This window comes from Aspergillus bombycis, assembly GCF_001792695.1.
Source record: "Aspergillus bombycis strain NRRL26010 chromosome Unknown contig00023, whole genome shotgun sequence".
Taxonomy (NCBI): domain Eukaryota; kingdom Fungi; phylum Ascomycota; class Eurotiomycetes; order Eurotiales; family Aspergillaceae; genus Aspergillus; species Aspergillus bombycis.
The window spans coordinates 257,084-270,988 of NW_019170025.1; the positions used below are offsets into that span (position 1 = coordinate 257,084).

General features: G+C 49.0%; 5 protein-coding genes across 5 annotated transcripts; 3 read left to right on the top strand and 2 right to left on the bottom strand.

The window, feature by feature from the left end:
- Positions 1–25: 25 nt before the first annotated feature.
- Positions 26–1,486, top strand: ABOM_002612 (PP2C family serine/threonine-protein phosphatase; the record flags this gene model as incomplete). Its single annotated transcript, XM_022529742.1, has 1 exon — positions 26–1,486. One exon carries the CDS (start codon positions 26–28, stop codon positions 1,484–1,486), a length of 1,461 nt encoding a protein of 486 aa, XP_022391236.1.
- Positions 1,487–2,251: 765 nt separating this feature from the next.
- Positions 2,252–3,894, bottom strand: ABOM_002613 (isocyanide synthase family protein; the record flags this gene model as incomplete). The annotated part of the gene is made up of 2 exons (XM_022529743.1): positions 2,252–3,093; positions 3,150–3,894. 2 exons carry the CDS (start codon positions 3,892–3,894, stop codon positions 2,252–2,254), a joined length of 1,587 nt encoding a protein of 528 aa, XP_022391229.1.
- A 596-nt stretch (positions 3,895–4,490) lies between these two features.
- Positions 4,491–6,217, top strand: xanG (cytochrome P450 monooxygenase xanG; the record flags this gene model as incomplete). The annotated part of the gene is made up of 5 exons (XM_022529744.1): positions 4,491–4,845; positions 4,899–5,131; positions 5,188–5,547; positions 5,593–6,072; positions 6,158–6,217. The coding sequence occupies 5 exons, from the start codon at positions 4,491–4,493 to the stop codon at positions 6,215–6,217; spliced, it is 1,488 nt and encodes a 495-aa protein (XP_022391230.1).
- A 749-nt stretch (positions 6,218–6,966) lies between these two features.
- On the bottom strand, positions 6,967–8,787 carry ABOM_002615 (MFS transporter; the record flags this gene model as incomplete). Its single annotated transcript, XM_022529745.1, has 5 exons — positions 6,967–7,727; positions 7,781–8,188; positions 8,264–8,340; positions 8,388–8,554; positions 8,611–8,787. The coding sequence occupies 5 exons, from the start codon at positions 8,785–8,787 to the stop codon at positions 6,967–6,969; spliced, it is 1,590 nt and encodes a 529-aa protein (XP_022391231.1).
- A 783-nt stretch (positions 8,788–9,570) lies between these two features.
- On the top strand, positions 9,571–13,406 carry ABOM_002616 (pantothenate transporter; the record flags this gene model as incomplete). Its single annotated transcript, XM_022529746.1, has 10 exons — positions 9,571–9,591; positions 9,650–9,844; positions 9,902–10,037; positions 10,088–10,651; positions 10,738–10,886; positions 11,455–11,730; positions 11,801–11,917; positions 12,021–12,367; positions 12,416–12,969; positions 13,039–13,406. The coding sequence occupies 10 exons, from the start codon at positions 9,571–9,573 to the stop codon at positions 13,404–13,406; spliced, it is 2,727 nt and encodes a 908-aa protein (XP_022391232.1).
- Between the last annotated feature and the right edge of the window lie 499 nt (positions 13,407–13,905).

The window sequence follows — 13,905 nt, forward strand, 5'->3', positions numbered from 1 at the left end:
GAGCCTTTCCCTCCCCTAGTCGACTATGCTGTCCTTACGCGTGCGTGGCACGCGTCTACTAGGTCGCGTGACCCACAATTCTCTCTCACAGACGCAGGCCAGGAACTTCTACTCAAGGAAGCACACATCCCCAACTATCAACAAGACATGGAGGTCCTTTGCAGTTACCGGCTTGGTTAGTACACCAGGTCTGTGGTGGCTGACGGCCACTCAAGACGACGATGTGCCTCGTCTCGAGGCTTCTCCAGCCGGGCACTTAGTGGCCGAGCCGGGTCCTTCCAAGAACGAAGTGACGCGTATCATATCTCAAGATTCATATTCATTTCCAGTCAAGAGTGTTGCTGGAGTGAACAGATACGACGGCACACAACTGGCGTCCAATAGCCTGTGCGAGGACCGGTTCACCCATGGTGTTTTCCCGTCCCCGTTGAATAATGGCACTCAGTGGATGGCCTGGGCGGTCTTCGACGGACATGCGGGCTGGCAAACAGCAGAGCTCCTGAAGGATCAATTGTTGCCGTTTGTGCGACATGGCTTGAGTCAAGTTAAGTCAGCATCCTCCGATGAAGAATCCATACCTGATGAGGTGCTTCACCACGCGATCACGAAGGCGTTTGTGGACCTGGATGACTCGATTATAAAGACAGCCTTGCAGACTGTCCAGAGTAGCGAGCCGCTACAGGACAAGCTGAAGAAACTGGCTCCTGCCTACGCTGGTTCATGCGCTTTACTCTCTATGTATGATTCGGTTACAAATTCATTACACGTGGCGTGTACTGGAGATTCCAGAGCGGTTTTGGGACAGCAATTGCCAGATGGCAAATGGGAGGCAATTCCATTGTCAGTCGACCAGACTGGCAGCAACGAAGATGAGGTTGCGCGGATTAATCAGGAGCACCCAGGCGAAGAAAACATAGCTAAAGATGGACGGATACTAGGGATGATGGTCTCACGAGCTTTTGGTGATAGTCGATGGAAGTGGGCTTTGGACCTCCAGCAGGACCTGAAGGAAAGGTTTGGGGGCCCATCACCGCTAACGCCAAGGTATGACGTTCGCACCCCACCATATCTAACTGCCGAGCCTGTTGTGACCACGACGAAGATTGACCCGAGTAAACCTTCGTTTGTCATCCTGGCTACGGACGGCATGTGGGATACACTCTCCAATCAGCAGGCTGTGGATCTAGTGGGTAAATGGCTGGATACTCAAATCCATGGGCATCCAACCAGCTCACCGAAACCAGAGTATAAATCTGTCGACTTCGGTGATCTTGGGAACGGGGTGGATTGGGAATTCGAGGAGGGGAGAACGACAATCCAAGATGATAACGTTGCCGTGCACCTAGTGCGCAATTCCCTTGGGGGGAACCACCACGAGCTCATAGCAGGCCGTCTCGCTCTTGGTTCTCCGTTCTCCCGCCGTATACGGGATGATATGACCGTGCAGGTGGTTTTCTTTCACTGCCCACGTCTACCAGCAAAGTAAGCTATAAGAACATAATACAACAATTCACAATGATTATTTCCTAAACTTTGTTCAATTCTAACTATGTTTCGGTGGCCCCACCAACTTGGGCTGGGTACTACTATTGGTTATGATGTTATCCTGAATGTGCCGACCGATCACTATCGTAACTTCTTCGGCTACTGATGATGCTTCAAGGTGGTGAGATATTCATCAAGGCTTTGAAGCTAATGTCGATGGCCCACCATTCAGGTCCAGCACAACTTCAACTCTGGCATGATGGGTCTCGGCTTCTTTCTCACAACTCATTTGCTAAACCCTAGTGCAAAGGTCATACAGATTGATCAGGCTGTGGGCATGCGAATGTCAAGGAACGTACTGATGATTGGGAATGTTATCACAGGACAAACCAATAACGACAGCCAAGCAGTCACCTAAGCAACTGCTTGCAACGGCTAGCTCCCTGTAGGGATGACTGAAGTCTAGAAGCTCACGTCTCTGTACATCTTCCTCGTTTGCTAAAGATAGACGGCATACAAGAGGACGGCCTACTATGTAAACATTGGTATGGCCCTATAGAAGGAAACTACTCCTCATGATATCATCAGCAACGGGCTCGTCTTAACTCGATATACAATAGGTGTCCAAACATTGAGCAGTTCTGATATGGTAAGGAAATCCTCAAGTGTGTACGAGCAGGTGAGCTCATGATGTCCAAAAAGTACATACATAACAAGGCTCGAAGGAGAGTAAAATGACAGGCATCAACAACTAGTCAAATAGACCCTACGTTGTGCTGACTGAATCCACGGGTCTTCTCAACGATACAAAAGCACCTTCACCCTTTGCAAGATCCCCCCTGATGAGGTCAGAGCTGTACTTTGGAATGAATGAACCCTCCTTGACAACACCGTATTTGACGATGTAGAGCTTGGGATCGCCGGCAATTTCAACGACACAATTGTGCCACGGCGTTGGTATATGAAGAAGATGCGATGCAGTCACAACACCTTCATCAGTTTTGATACCACCACTACCGATTGAATCTAGTTGGCCAATGGCGCGTACCGTCGCAGTGTCAAATAGTCTGACCCCGAACTTAGGGCCGGAGTTATTGTGGGCATGGATTGACAGGCGTAGACAATCCGGGAATATCAGCTCAATCAGATTGGAATATGCTTGATTTCGCAAGATCATCTCGAAGGAGACTTTAGCTGCAAGCTTCTTTCGTTGAGAGCGCGACTGCGACTGTGTGAGTGGATGTCGATCTAAATCCTGGAGCATGAATCGCGAAAACCCACGATACAAAGCTAAAGTAGACTCGTCCCCGGATTTGATTTGTGTACGAAGACTCTCTTCAGAAGGCTGACAGCCGGCTACTAGAATTCGACGACACAATTCAGCGATGTTGTCGAGATTTGTGGCGAGGTAATGTTGCAGTTCGGGGAGATCCAGCATTCCGACAGCAATCGGGGAAGTCAGAGGTGAGACCGATCTCAGATTGAACAAGTCAACAAGGGATTGAAACTGAACTCGCTCATTTTCTTCACCCATGGCTAGAGAGATGGCTTGATTGAGCACTTTGAGATGTTCACCATATTTATCTACTGTCTCATCGTCAACGCCGACTGTCGTAGTTGTTAGTTGTAAGATATCACAGGGGCATGAAAGATTGACAACTTACTGCAGTCGCTAAAGACGTGACCATCACTGATGATTAAGATTTTAGCTCCAGGTGGATATATTTGTTCGACTTGATGTGCAAATGCATGCAGTCGGCGCAATGCAATTTCCTCGCCCCTGTCTGGGAGGACACCGATGACCTTGTCAAGATTCGATGACTTGCATGGAAACGCCGGAAGGCACAGTTGCAATGTGGAACTATGACGTACAAAAAAACGCACTTTTTCTGCAAAGTAACTTCGACCCTGAGCTTCCCATTGATCATTCTGCACGCAATACCGGAGCTCTTTGTCGAACAGATTGACGATCTGTTCAATTGTTAAGTCTACCGAAGGCTCGGTTACTGCTGGAAGAGTGGTCGCAGTGATATCGATACGGTCTAATATAAGTTCTGCAAAGAGCTGATCTATCGACATTGTGCCAATCGTCCAACCCGGTAGAGCAGGTTTGAGCATGAAACCGACGATACTCTCCGTATTCGCTCTTTGTCTTTCGTAGATGTCGACTTCCTGCAATCCAAAGTCGTCATCATTGCCAGGTAGGCAAACCTTAAGGCAATGATCCAGACTTGGGCGTGTAGCTATAACTGTCGATCGGATTGCTGACCAGGTATATTGGATCCATTGCGAATGCAGTCCCACGCAACGGATGAGACCACCGTCAGGAGTTCGTACATACACTCCCAGCGCCCTTTCATGGATTGAGGGCATTGCAGCTGCTCTCTGCATGACGCTCGTTCTCGCCATGCTGACTGGAAAATATACAGAAGTCTTCACAAGAATGTGAGGTAAAAAGCGAGCAAATCTGGGTGAAGCTGGTACAATAGCAAACCATTAACTCTTAAGTTGTTTTTTTGACAGCGACTGCCAAAAGGAGATGCTTGAATCATGCCAGAGCCAGATCCACCCATTATTGTCTAGCTGATGCTCGTATTATTACGCAACTTGCAAGGCTGCTAGCGAACAGCACGGTCTGTTATTCCCGTGGCAGGATTTAGAGCGAACATGGATCTGAGACCGGACCCTTGAGGGCCCAGCCAGTGGGTCCATGTTATTTACTTAGCTTCCTCATGCACAATACGAATAGAACTTACACGGGAGTCAGACAGAGCCCACTGTGACTTCACTGGGGCTACACTTGGGCGGAATTCGGCAGCTTCGTCCTTTGGTAGCCAGTTAGCATGAGGCTGTTATTCATGATTCCCACAAGATGTAAATCCTTACGAGGTCCACTGGGGCCAATGCGGTCACCCGTTGATTCTACTTCAAGATTTGACGCTCTAAACGACACCAGCGCTCCGTGCTCTTTCCAATCTGAACACCCAACACCCCACAGAATGATCATGCACGCTCTCTGTATCATTATCGGGAAAGCCCTCGGGTCAGGGATCTTGCTTTTAATAGTTTGTATCCTCTCGAAGATTGTACCTCCTCGTTACCCCCGGAGTATTCCGGCTGTCCCCTTCTGGGTGACTTTGCTTTCCTTGTTTCGCGATATCGACCAAGAGGATATCTACAGGAAGTATATTCAGAAGCCTCTGCAAACCCATGGAGCTATTAAGATATTCTTTGCAGGGCAATGGAACTTGCTCGTACAACGGTCAAGCTATCTCAACGAAATATTTAGAAACGAAGACATGTATCAGAAAAGCGGGAACCAAAAGAAGATCCCACACAGCGTACTTGCTGAGTTCTTAGGTCTATTCCCGTCCCTCACCCGATTGCTCTATTGCTGACAGTTGTGCCGAAAGGTGACAACGTGATTTCTTCCCGAGGCACAACTTGGCGACTCTATCGAGATATTATCACGCCGGGTCTTCAGGGACACTTTGACACAGGTCTCGTGGCTGCAAATGCAAAAGAGCTGTGCTCTTCGCTTTCCACCTTCCAGAATACAGTCGGCAACCGGGGTGTACTTGTTCAGGACCTCCTGCAACAGTTTACCATCGCCAATGTTTCGCAAGTACTCTTGCAAGCAAAACACGTCGGTCACCTTGTTTAATGAGTCCAGCTTATTCACCACTGACCCGAAAGGTACAGAAACCTACCAAAGGAACCGAACCATCGCTTCATCAGCTACAATTATCTGTAAAGAAGGAGATATTCAAACCCATATTCATGAACTTTCCCGTCCTGGACAGATTCGGTAAGTTGATTCCGTGCCGCGTGAGAGCCCGAAACGTGGTGGAACAGTTCTCAGCCGCATTGGAGAATTGCGTACGGCATGGCCAGGAAGCACCCCAACCTGGAAACTTAGGGGCACGTTTAATCGCTGCGAGAGATCGTGGGGTACTCACAGAGAAGCAATTCCGGGACAACCTGAACGTGCTTTTTGTCGCCGGACAAGAGAACCCGCAACTGCTCCTGATTTCGATGCTGTACTTGCTTGCGAAGTATCCGGTAAGCGTGTCAAGCCCTCTAGACTGGACGTAGCTGATGTCATAGTATGTTCAATCCCGACTGAGGCAGGAAATCGACACATGCAATACGTACGACGCCTCGAAGGTTGCTTTCAGCGAGCTTCCCTATTTGACATCCGTCATTTACGAAAGCCTCCGCCTTCTGCCTCCAATATCGCAACTCATCAATCGCAGGACGTCACAAGACCTCGTTTTGGGAAATCAGATCTACATACCCAAGGGCACATACGTCGGATACAACTGCTACTCCACCAACCGTGACCCTGCAGTCTGGGGACCGACAGCGGACGAGTTCCGGCCGGAGCGGTGGGGTCAGAGTAGCACAGAGATTTCGCAGTGTTACCGTCAGAGGAGAGCCCGTGCGGAATTCGTTTCTTTCCACGGTGGGAGCCGCGCCTGCTTAGGGGAGAAGTTCGCGCTCCTCGAGGCCCGAGTGGCGCTCTTTGTCCTGGTCAGCAGACTCTCATGGTTGCTGGATCCGGAATGGCCAGATCGTAAGACGCCGGTAAGTCGTGTTTCTAATTCTTTGAGGCTGGCTGTATCCTCGGGGGAAGCAAGAAAGGAATAGAGGCTGACTCGTAGTGTTTCAGGCCGGTCCGCTGTACCCACGAGCTCTCCGGCTAGTTTTCACTGAACGTAAGTGGAATTAATACTTAGGAAGCAATTCAGAGGGGTTCTCTTTTGCTTTTCCTTCTATTCTCTCTTTTTTCTTTTTTTTGTTTTTAGGAACAACGCAGTGTGTAGCTTCTACAGGATGGTTCGTTGAATAGCCTATCTTACGTACGAGAATCGCCGGAAAACCTCCGATGTTCAAAAATGGGCAAAGAAAAACTTCTCTTTTCTTCTCTCTTCTCGTGTTCTCCCGCTTTTTCTGAGTGTAGAAAAAATATGAATGGTAAGAGAAAGAGAGAGGCAAACAATGATCTGTGCTACTACGTGTCAAAGGAAATGTGCGCAAAAGTTCTCTGGTGCTTACATTTTTAATATCGAGATGTGGTGCTTGTGTTCCTTCGCCCCAGACTTGGACAATGCTTTTTGCCTGCCAAGAGACACTAAAGCCCAAGATACGCCACGCTATATTCCCAGGTTCTCCGTGGATGCGCTTCTTGGTGCGACTCATGCCCTGCCGAGCCGTCCGATGTGGTGCAAATTACTCCACTGTGTCGAGTCAGTCGAGGGAAGCTTCGAACGTTGACAAGTGGTGGAACAGTAACAACGGAAACAACAGGGGGATTCCTTTCATTATGGGCTTATGGTCTGCCGCGGGTCCACGCAGATCCAGTCATACAGGCAGAGATGGAACAGAATATCCTTTCATTCCAATCGTAATGCGATGTTACAAAACAATAGACTATCTGTTTTACAATATGCTCATAGGGCAACTTCCCTTAGTATCCCATTAGTTGCCTGCCCTAGCCTCGTTCAACGGCACCTTCGCATCTTCGATACCCTTTGGAATGTCCACCCAGATGTACAGTAAGCCCGCAACAAAAATAAGTAACACATTCGGGATCATGGGAAACCGTAGATTATGCGTATGATCTTGGATCACGCCCTGAACAAGGGGATTAATCCATCCAGTGGCAAGATCCAACGTAATCTCGAGACCAAAAAACTGTGCCTCCGACCCACAGGGGATGAGCGACGCAAATACAGTCCTGTTATAGGATCGCAGGGCGCTACTGGTACTCATGAAGAGGACCTGCTCCACCCAGAACTCGGCGGCATGCTTATATCCGATCGTGACGTGGTTGCTGATCCCAATGCATCCCCACAGAACACACAGAAAGTTGACGCTCAAGAAGAAATACGCCCAGCTTTTGATCGGGACACGGACATGCGGATAGAGAAACAAAAAGCTTAAGCTACCCATACAGGCAAAGATCACGTTGGTAAAAGACCAAACGTGATAGACGCCCGAGCCTCTTGCGATGCCGGTGACCTCAAGGAAGAGCGACTGAGTCAGGCCGAGGAAGTTGGAGTAGCCGGTGTTCCACAGGATCCAGCCAATGCAGAACTTGAATGCTTCAGGATAATGACGCGCAGACCCAATCATACGTATCCACCCTCTCACAGCCAGAAGCAAAAGATTCTGGCCCTTGGGCCGCTCTTGACCCGGCACCGAGGGGAGGAGAAATTGACCAATGCTCGCGAAGACAACTGCACGAAACGGTTCAGATACGAACTTAGGTGTGAAGTGGAACAAGACTTACTCGTAATGCAGCCGGCAATTGTAATGGCGAGGAGGTAACTGAAGTAGCCCACTTGCGCATACGACCCGATCCCGTAAACGAGGATGACACCAATGAGCAAGGAAACAATACCTCCGACGTTGCTTGCAACCAATGCCAGAACACTAACAGTGAAGCCCTTTTTCCATGTGCGCTTTGTGTCCGGATCTGCTGCTGGAGATGCAGAGTGCAAACCACCCACCGAGCGCATGAAGATTGGGATGTACGATGCCTCAATAACGGTATATACGCCTTGTACGGTAGTGAGCAAGCAATACAAGGTCGCGAGCGCATTGAGGTGGCTATAATCGGCCTTGGTTAAACCGGCAAATGGCAGCGCCAGCGCGCCAAATAAGAGAATTGAGCACAACATCATAGTTTTTCGATATCCTAGTGTCCAATGAGCGAGTCAGTGAGTGCTTCTCCTTGAGGCCTTGGTAAAACATATAGCGGGGATGCCCTTACGCGAGTAGTCCGCTACACCAGCAGTCATGATAGTGACAACCCCTTCCATTGCGCGACCAATCGAGCGAAGATATAGTCTGGTTTGGTCAGTGGCATTTTCCAAAAGATCAGATGAAAAGCATACACATAGCTGACATAATCAATTTCCCCTGCTCCGAACTTCACTGAGCATTTGATATGCCCTCGGCGAGCGCAGGGCTTGTCTGATCCCGGCTGATGGCCAACGGTATTTGCTGCAGACTGGATGGCCGCTGAGACATAATTGAAAGCCATTGAACTAGTTGGACCCGTCTTGTTTCAATCATCAGTAAAGGAGGTACTACACAGATCTCTTGGAATATCCTCACAGAAAAGCACAGAATCAGGTAAGCCCATAGTGCCTTCTTGGTACCGAGGGAGGCAACTTGCTGGCTGTTGATGGTAGCCTCGCTTGCGTACTCCTCATCAGAGCCAGCATTCTGTTCCTGGGCGCGGATGTCATCCTTATCCCGCTCTCCTCTCAGAATAGGATCTGTAGAAGGCATGTTCACATTAATATCATATAGAGTGTGAAATGGTGAGGGTTCACGGTGTCATCTACAGGCAAACTATAAAATTCGAGACCAAGGTGACTGGCCAGCCAATATATGAAAAATGTTTGTTTGATATAAGTAAAGGGCCAACAAAGCCTCATGTCTAATCAGATAAAACCGTACGAAAGAAATGAGAGCAAAAATCCCAGCCCAACTATAAGAGGCATACCGAGTGACAAGGTGTATGTGCGCAGGATTGAGCACATTTTCATGGGTACGATTTATTGTGGAGAATAATGACCCTTGTTATTATACCCTTCCTTTTCATGATGGAACTCCACTCGTGATACGAGGTTGAGGGTGACTAACTAGTTCAATGAGATTATTATTACCTATTTTTCTCTCTCTCATTAGTAAGTCGAATCTTTCACGACTTTCATATACTTAGGACGCGAACTGCTTTGTTCGGGTGAGGCGCGCGCATTGGTTTTTCGAGCATTTTCGGACATGATAAGTCCTGCCACCAGCCCACCGAACGAGCCAGCCTCGGTTGCGAAGGAGGGGAAGCCATCAAACGTTGAGACTGCGCCAGAGAAATCACCAGCAAATGCAGTCACACAACCGCCGCCTTACACGGCCTTCTCTCGCCCGAAGAGAGTGTTCATTCTCGCGGTGGTCACAGTGGCCGGCTTCTTGGGCCCATTGGCAGGAAATATCTACCTTCCTGCCTTACCTGTTTTAGGACATGAATTCCAAGTAAGCACTGCAGCCATCAATGCGACTGTTTCCGTGTTCATGGCGGTATTCGGGTTCGGTGTAAGTCTATCGACATAATCTCAGGTTCCCAGCGACAGTGGGCCTAACATTTACATAGCCCCTCTTTTGGTCAAGCTATGCGGATTGGAAGGGAAGAAGACCGTTGTACTTGATATCTTTAGTAGTATATATCATTGCAAATGTTTTGATGGCTGTTCTTCCGACGAGCTTTGGTGCTCTGGTGTTTCTGCGCATCGTCCAAGCATTCGGCTCATCAGCCGTAGTGTCAATGGGCGCCGGTACAGTCGCTGATGTATGCAGTCCCCCTTTCAGTCTGCCCACAAATTGGTTATACTCATCGGGTAGACAGATCACGGAACCCAAGCGACGTGCCCGGGCCATGTCATACTTCATGTTGGGTCCTCAGTGTGGTCCTATCTTGGGTCCGGTTCTGGGAGGAGCAATCGTTGGCCAAGCAAGCTGGAGATGGATTTTCGCATTCTTGGGTATGTCGCGCTCTTGCCTTTCTATGCTTGCAGTTCTGATACAAGCTTAGCAATCCTGGCGGCTGTGCTTTGGCTCATCATGCTTCTATTCCAGCCGGAGACTCTTCGAGCCCGAGTAGGCAACGGAAAGCCGTACAGTGATAAAGGTTGGGTATTATGGCCGCCCAGCCCATTCTCCTGCCTCGCCCCCGAGCCTGAGCGCGGCCCCCCTCCCCCGAAGCCTACGCTGAAAGGCTACTGGCGTCTCTTCAGCTATCCTCCCATCGGTATTGTCTCTGTCAATACCGCCATTCTCTATTCGTCATATTTTGGGATTGCGGTACAGCTTCCGACAGCGCTGGAGAATATTTATCACTGGGACTCTACCAAGGTCGGAGCTGGATACGTTGCCGTTGGTATTGCGATGGTGGTGGGCTCCATCGCTGGCGGTCGACTATCCGACTGGCGTCGAGCTCGCATGGTCAAGGCGCTCGGAGAAGATCAAGTCACCCCTGAGACTAGGCTTCGAGACCAGACTGGAGGCATCTTGCTCTGCGTCGCTGGTCTAGCAATGTTTGGCTGGTTTCTTGATCAGGCGATTCATCCGGCAGCAGTGCTGGTGTCAACATTTCTGGGTATGTCTGCCCTCTTTGACGCGTGTCACGGTCTGCAAAGAAAGAGAAGAGAGAAATCAAAACTAACGGCTATGATATGACCGCAGTGGGATTTGGAATGTCTTGGATTTTTGTCACGACTAATGCTTTCCTGACCGAGTGTGTCCGACAGCAGGCCGCCCAGGCCTTTGCCTTAGGAAACATGCTTCGGAGCCCTGCGGCGGCAGTTACTGCAGCGATCATTCATCCACTGACCGTGAGGATGGGATGGGGGTGGTGTTTTACAGGGCTGTCAATACTCAATTTCACTCTAGTCGGGTCAGCAATGGTCATCCTACGTGTTAAGTCGCCCGAGTGGAGAAGGAGAAGATCTGCCCAGATGGCAGGGAATTAGGGACGGGCAGTCTATGACCATGAAATAGACGCATAACTCCCAATAGCAAATTAGGATAAATTCATTCCTTCCAAGACTAGCATTCATATTGCAAAAACGAACGAAACGGCGATGTTCTCGTTTTACGAATACCTTTAGCTGTCATCTTCGACCAGCTGCCGAAGCGAGAGTTACATGCGCACGCCATCCCGTTTATTGATCACCCCATAGATAAGGCTTTAACGACAAAAGCCAACTCGTATCTCTTTTCTCCGCACTCAATTAACTTCGCCCTAAACTTGACAGGCCAGGTCTTTGTTGGAGAAGAACATGGAGAGTAATTGTGTGATAGCCACGAGGTATTGTTCATATCTGTTTAAGCCTTGGCGGAGGCCATTTGGGCCTTCAGCCAGGTTGCATGAATACCACCGTATTTCTTGTAGCGAAGTAGCTGCTGGCTGCCCACTCCGTCTTCTGGATTCTGTATCCGGAGTTTCCTATTTTCATTGTTGCTTACTGTCCTCGCCGTGCGCTCGCGGCCATGGAGAAAATCACCAATTCGACAGTGTTCTCTGCCGCCGGAGAGAGCAGCTCCGACCTTGGAACCGAAGATGAGAGAAGAAAAGCCCTACTCCAATCGTTCACGCCGGAAGAGGACAAGCAAATCCGGAGGAAGATTGACAGAAGGTTCTTGTTTTTGATTGGCATGATGTACATTATCAAAACTGTGCGTAACGAGCGTCATTCGTTTATGTGCGCAAAGTTCCTGTTTTAATACTCATGTTAATCTATCTTAGATTGATTATACCAATGCGGCCTCCGTCAAAGTGTTGCAAGTTGGAGAGGACCGCAATGTGCTAAACGAACTTAAGATGACATCGGACGAATACAATTGGGTCCAGTCGATTTATTTCGTTAGTTCGCCTTTCATCCCTTTACAAAACTCTGATTTGGCTATTCTCGGCTCTATCCACAGCTACCAGTAGCAGAATAAGGACGAAAAGTAACATGTTACAGATCAGCTACATTGTCTTCGAAGTCCCGAGCAATCTCTTACTGAAACGGCTCACGCCGCGCTTATGGCAGTCGCGAATCATGTTAACTTGGGGTATTGTCCTCGCCTGCCATGCAGCAGCAAAGAACAAGGAAACTCTCTGGGCGCTGCGCTTTCTCCTAGGGATGTGCGAAGCAGGCATGTTTCCAGGGATAGCGGCCCAGCTATGCGGCTGGTACCGCAGCGATGAGATGGGCAAGCCCATCATGTGGATGTTCGGCTTTCAGAACACGTCTGGAATTGTAGGTTCGCTATTAGCATATGGAATATCATATATGAACGGGTTATGTGGCATGAGCGCATGGCGATGGTTAGTATCAAGCCACACGGTACGCGCCTCTAACTAACTAGCCACAAGGGTCTATTTATTAGAAGGTCTATTCACCATCCTCTTTTCCGGAGTCATCTATCTTGTCCTACCGGACTGGCCTAAGTCCCCTAGGACCAGGAAGTGGCTTTCAGAGCGAGAGCAAGACTACGTCGAAGCACGACTATCCGAGAATGCACCCAAAACAGCAGACTCCGACTTTTCCAAAGAAGAAGTGATCGCATCATTGAAGGACCCGCGAACCTATGCCTTCATGTTATCCCAGGTTCTGGTTAATTTCTCAGGATACGCCCTAACATGGGAGCTTCCCACGATCACCACCAGTCTTGGATTTGCCGGACTTCCACGCAATCAGCTGCTAAATATCCCGCCATCTGCGGCGGCAGTTCTGGCTATTATCTTCTCAGGCTGGTTCCTGAAACAGGCATATCTGACTCGCCCTGCGTACACCATGTTTTGTATCATGGGGCCGATGCTTGTGTTTTTCATTTTGCTAACTGTCTTGGAATCCCGCGTCGGGATCTATATCTCTTGCGTCCTGGGCAATATGTTTTATTCGGTATATTTCATTCCGTTCTGGGCATGTAAGTTTCTCTTCTGCGCTCCGCGTCAACTCCCTTTTTCTATAGCCCGACGTACTAACCCTGACATAGGGCGAACATCCTCCCTGAAAGGCACTACCGGTGCCGCATTCACGTTGGCTTTCCAGTCATGTGTCGGTCAAGTTGGTGGCGTTATCGGACCGCAACTGTTTCAGTCCAAGTTTGCATACAATGGATACAAAACACCGTTTGGAATCTGTGCCGGTGTAATTGGGGCAGCCTGTCTAGCGAACCTATGGACCTGGTGGTTGACAAGGAATGTCGAGTGGGATGTGCGTAGAATCCGTCGGTTAAGAATTAAGGAGGAGAAGCAGGGCCGTATATATGCCGAGGACGATGTAAAGGTTTACCAGGAGCGGCAGTTCTACAAAGGTGTTGCAAAGAAGGGATCAGAGACGAATGCGGCTGAGGCAGTATAAAGTAGGAGATGTTGCGGTAGGATACCAATCAATGAAGAGACTGCCATGGTCACAATGTCGGAATTATGATCTGTATCCACATATTTCTGAAACTTTAGCAGCCGCAAGCTTTAATTCAAGGAAATCGAAGACCCTGGAAAATCCGGCTATCAGTAGAGCGACTTATGCAAGCTAACTGATGATGTGATAGAAGTGGGGGAGAAGCTAATGAATGCCGTGCTGAACTTCCTACTTTGACTGCCGGTATTGAAGGCTAGTACGTTATGGAATAGTACTTCGGATGAAGTCCGCAGATGTAGCTGCAGTAGTATAGACGTGCTTTGATCCTTGTAGCACGTCAACCGGAGACTATCCTGCTTCTGTACTTGCGTTTGATAGGTGCTGTTAGCGTAGGGAATGGACGGAAAAGTGTAATAGTTTAATTCAACCAGGCGTATGCCGCTAGAAAATGTAGCATGCTTCCTAGTAAACAAGTATAAAGTCCTAGGTTTGGCCGGAT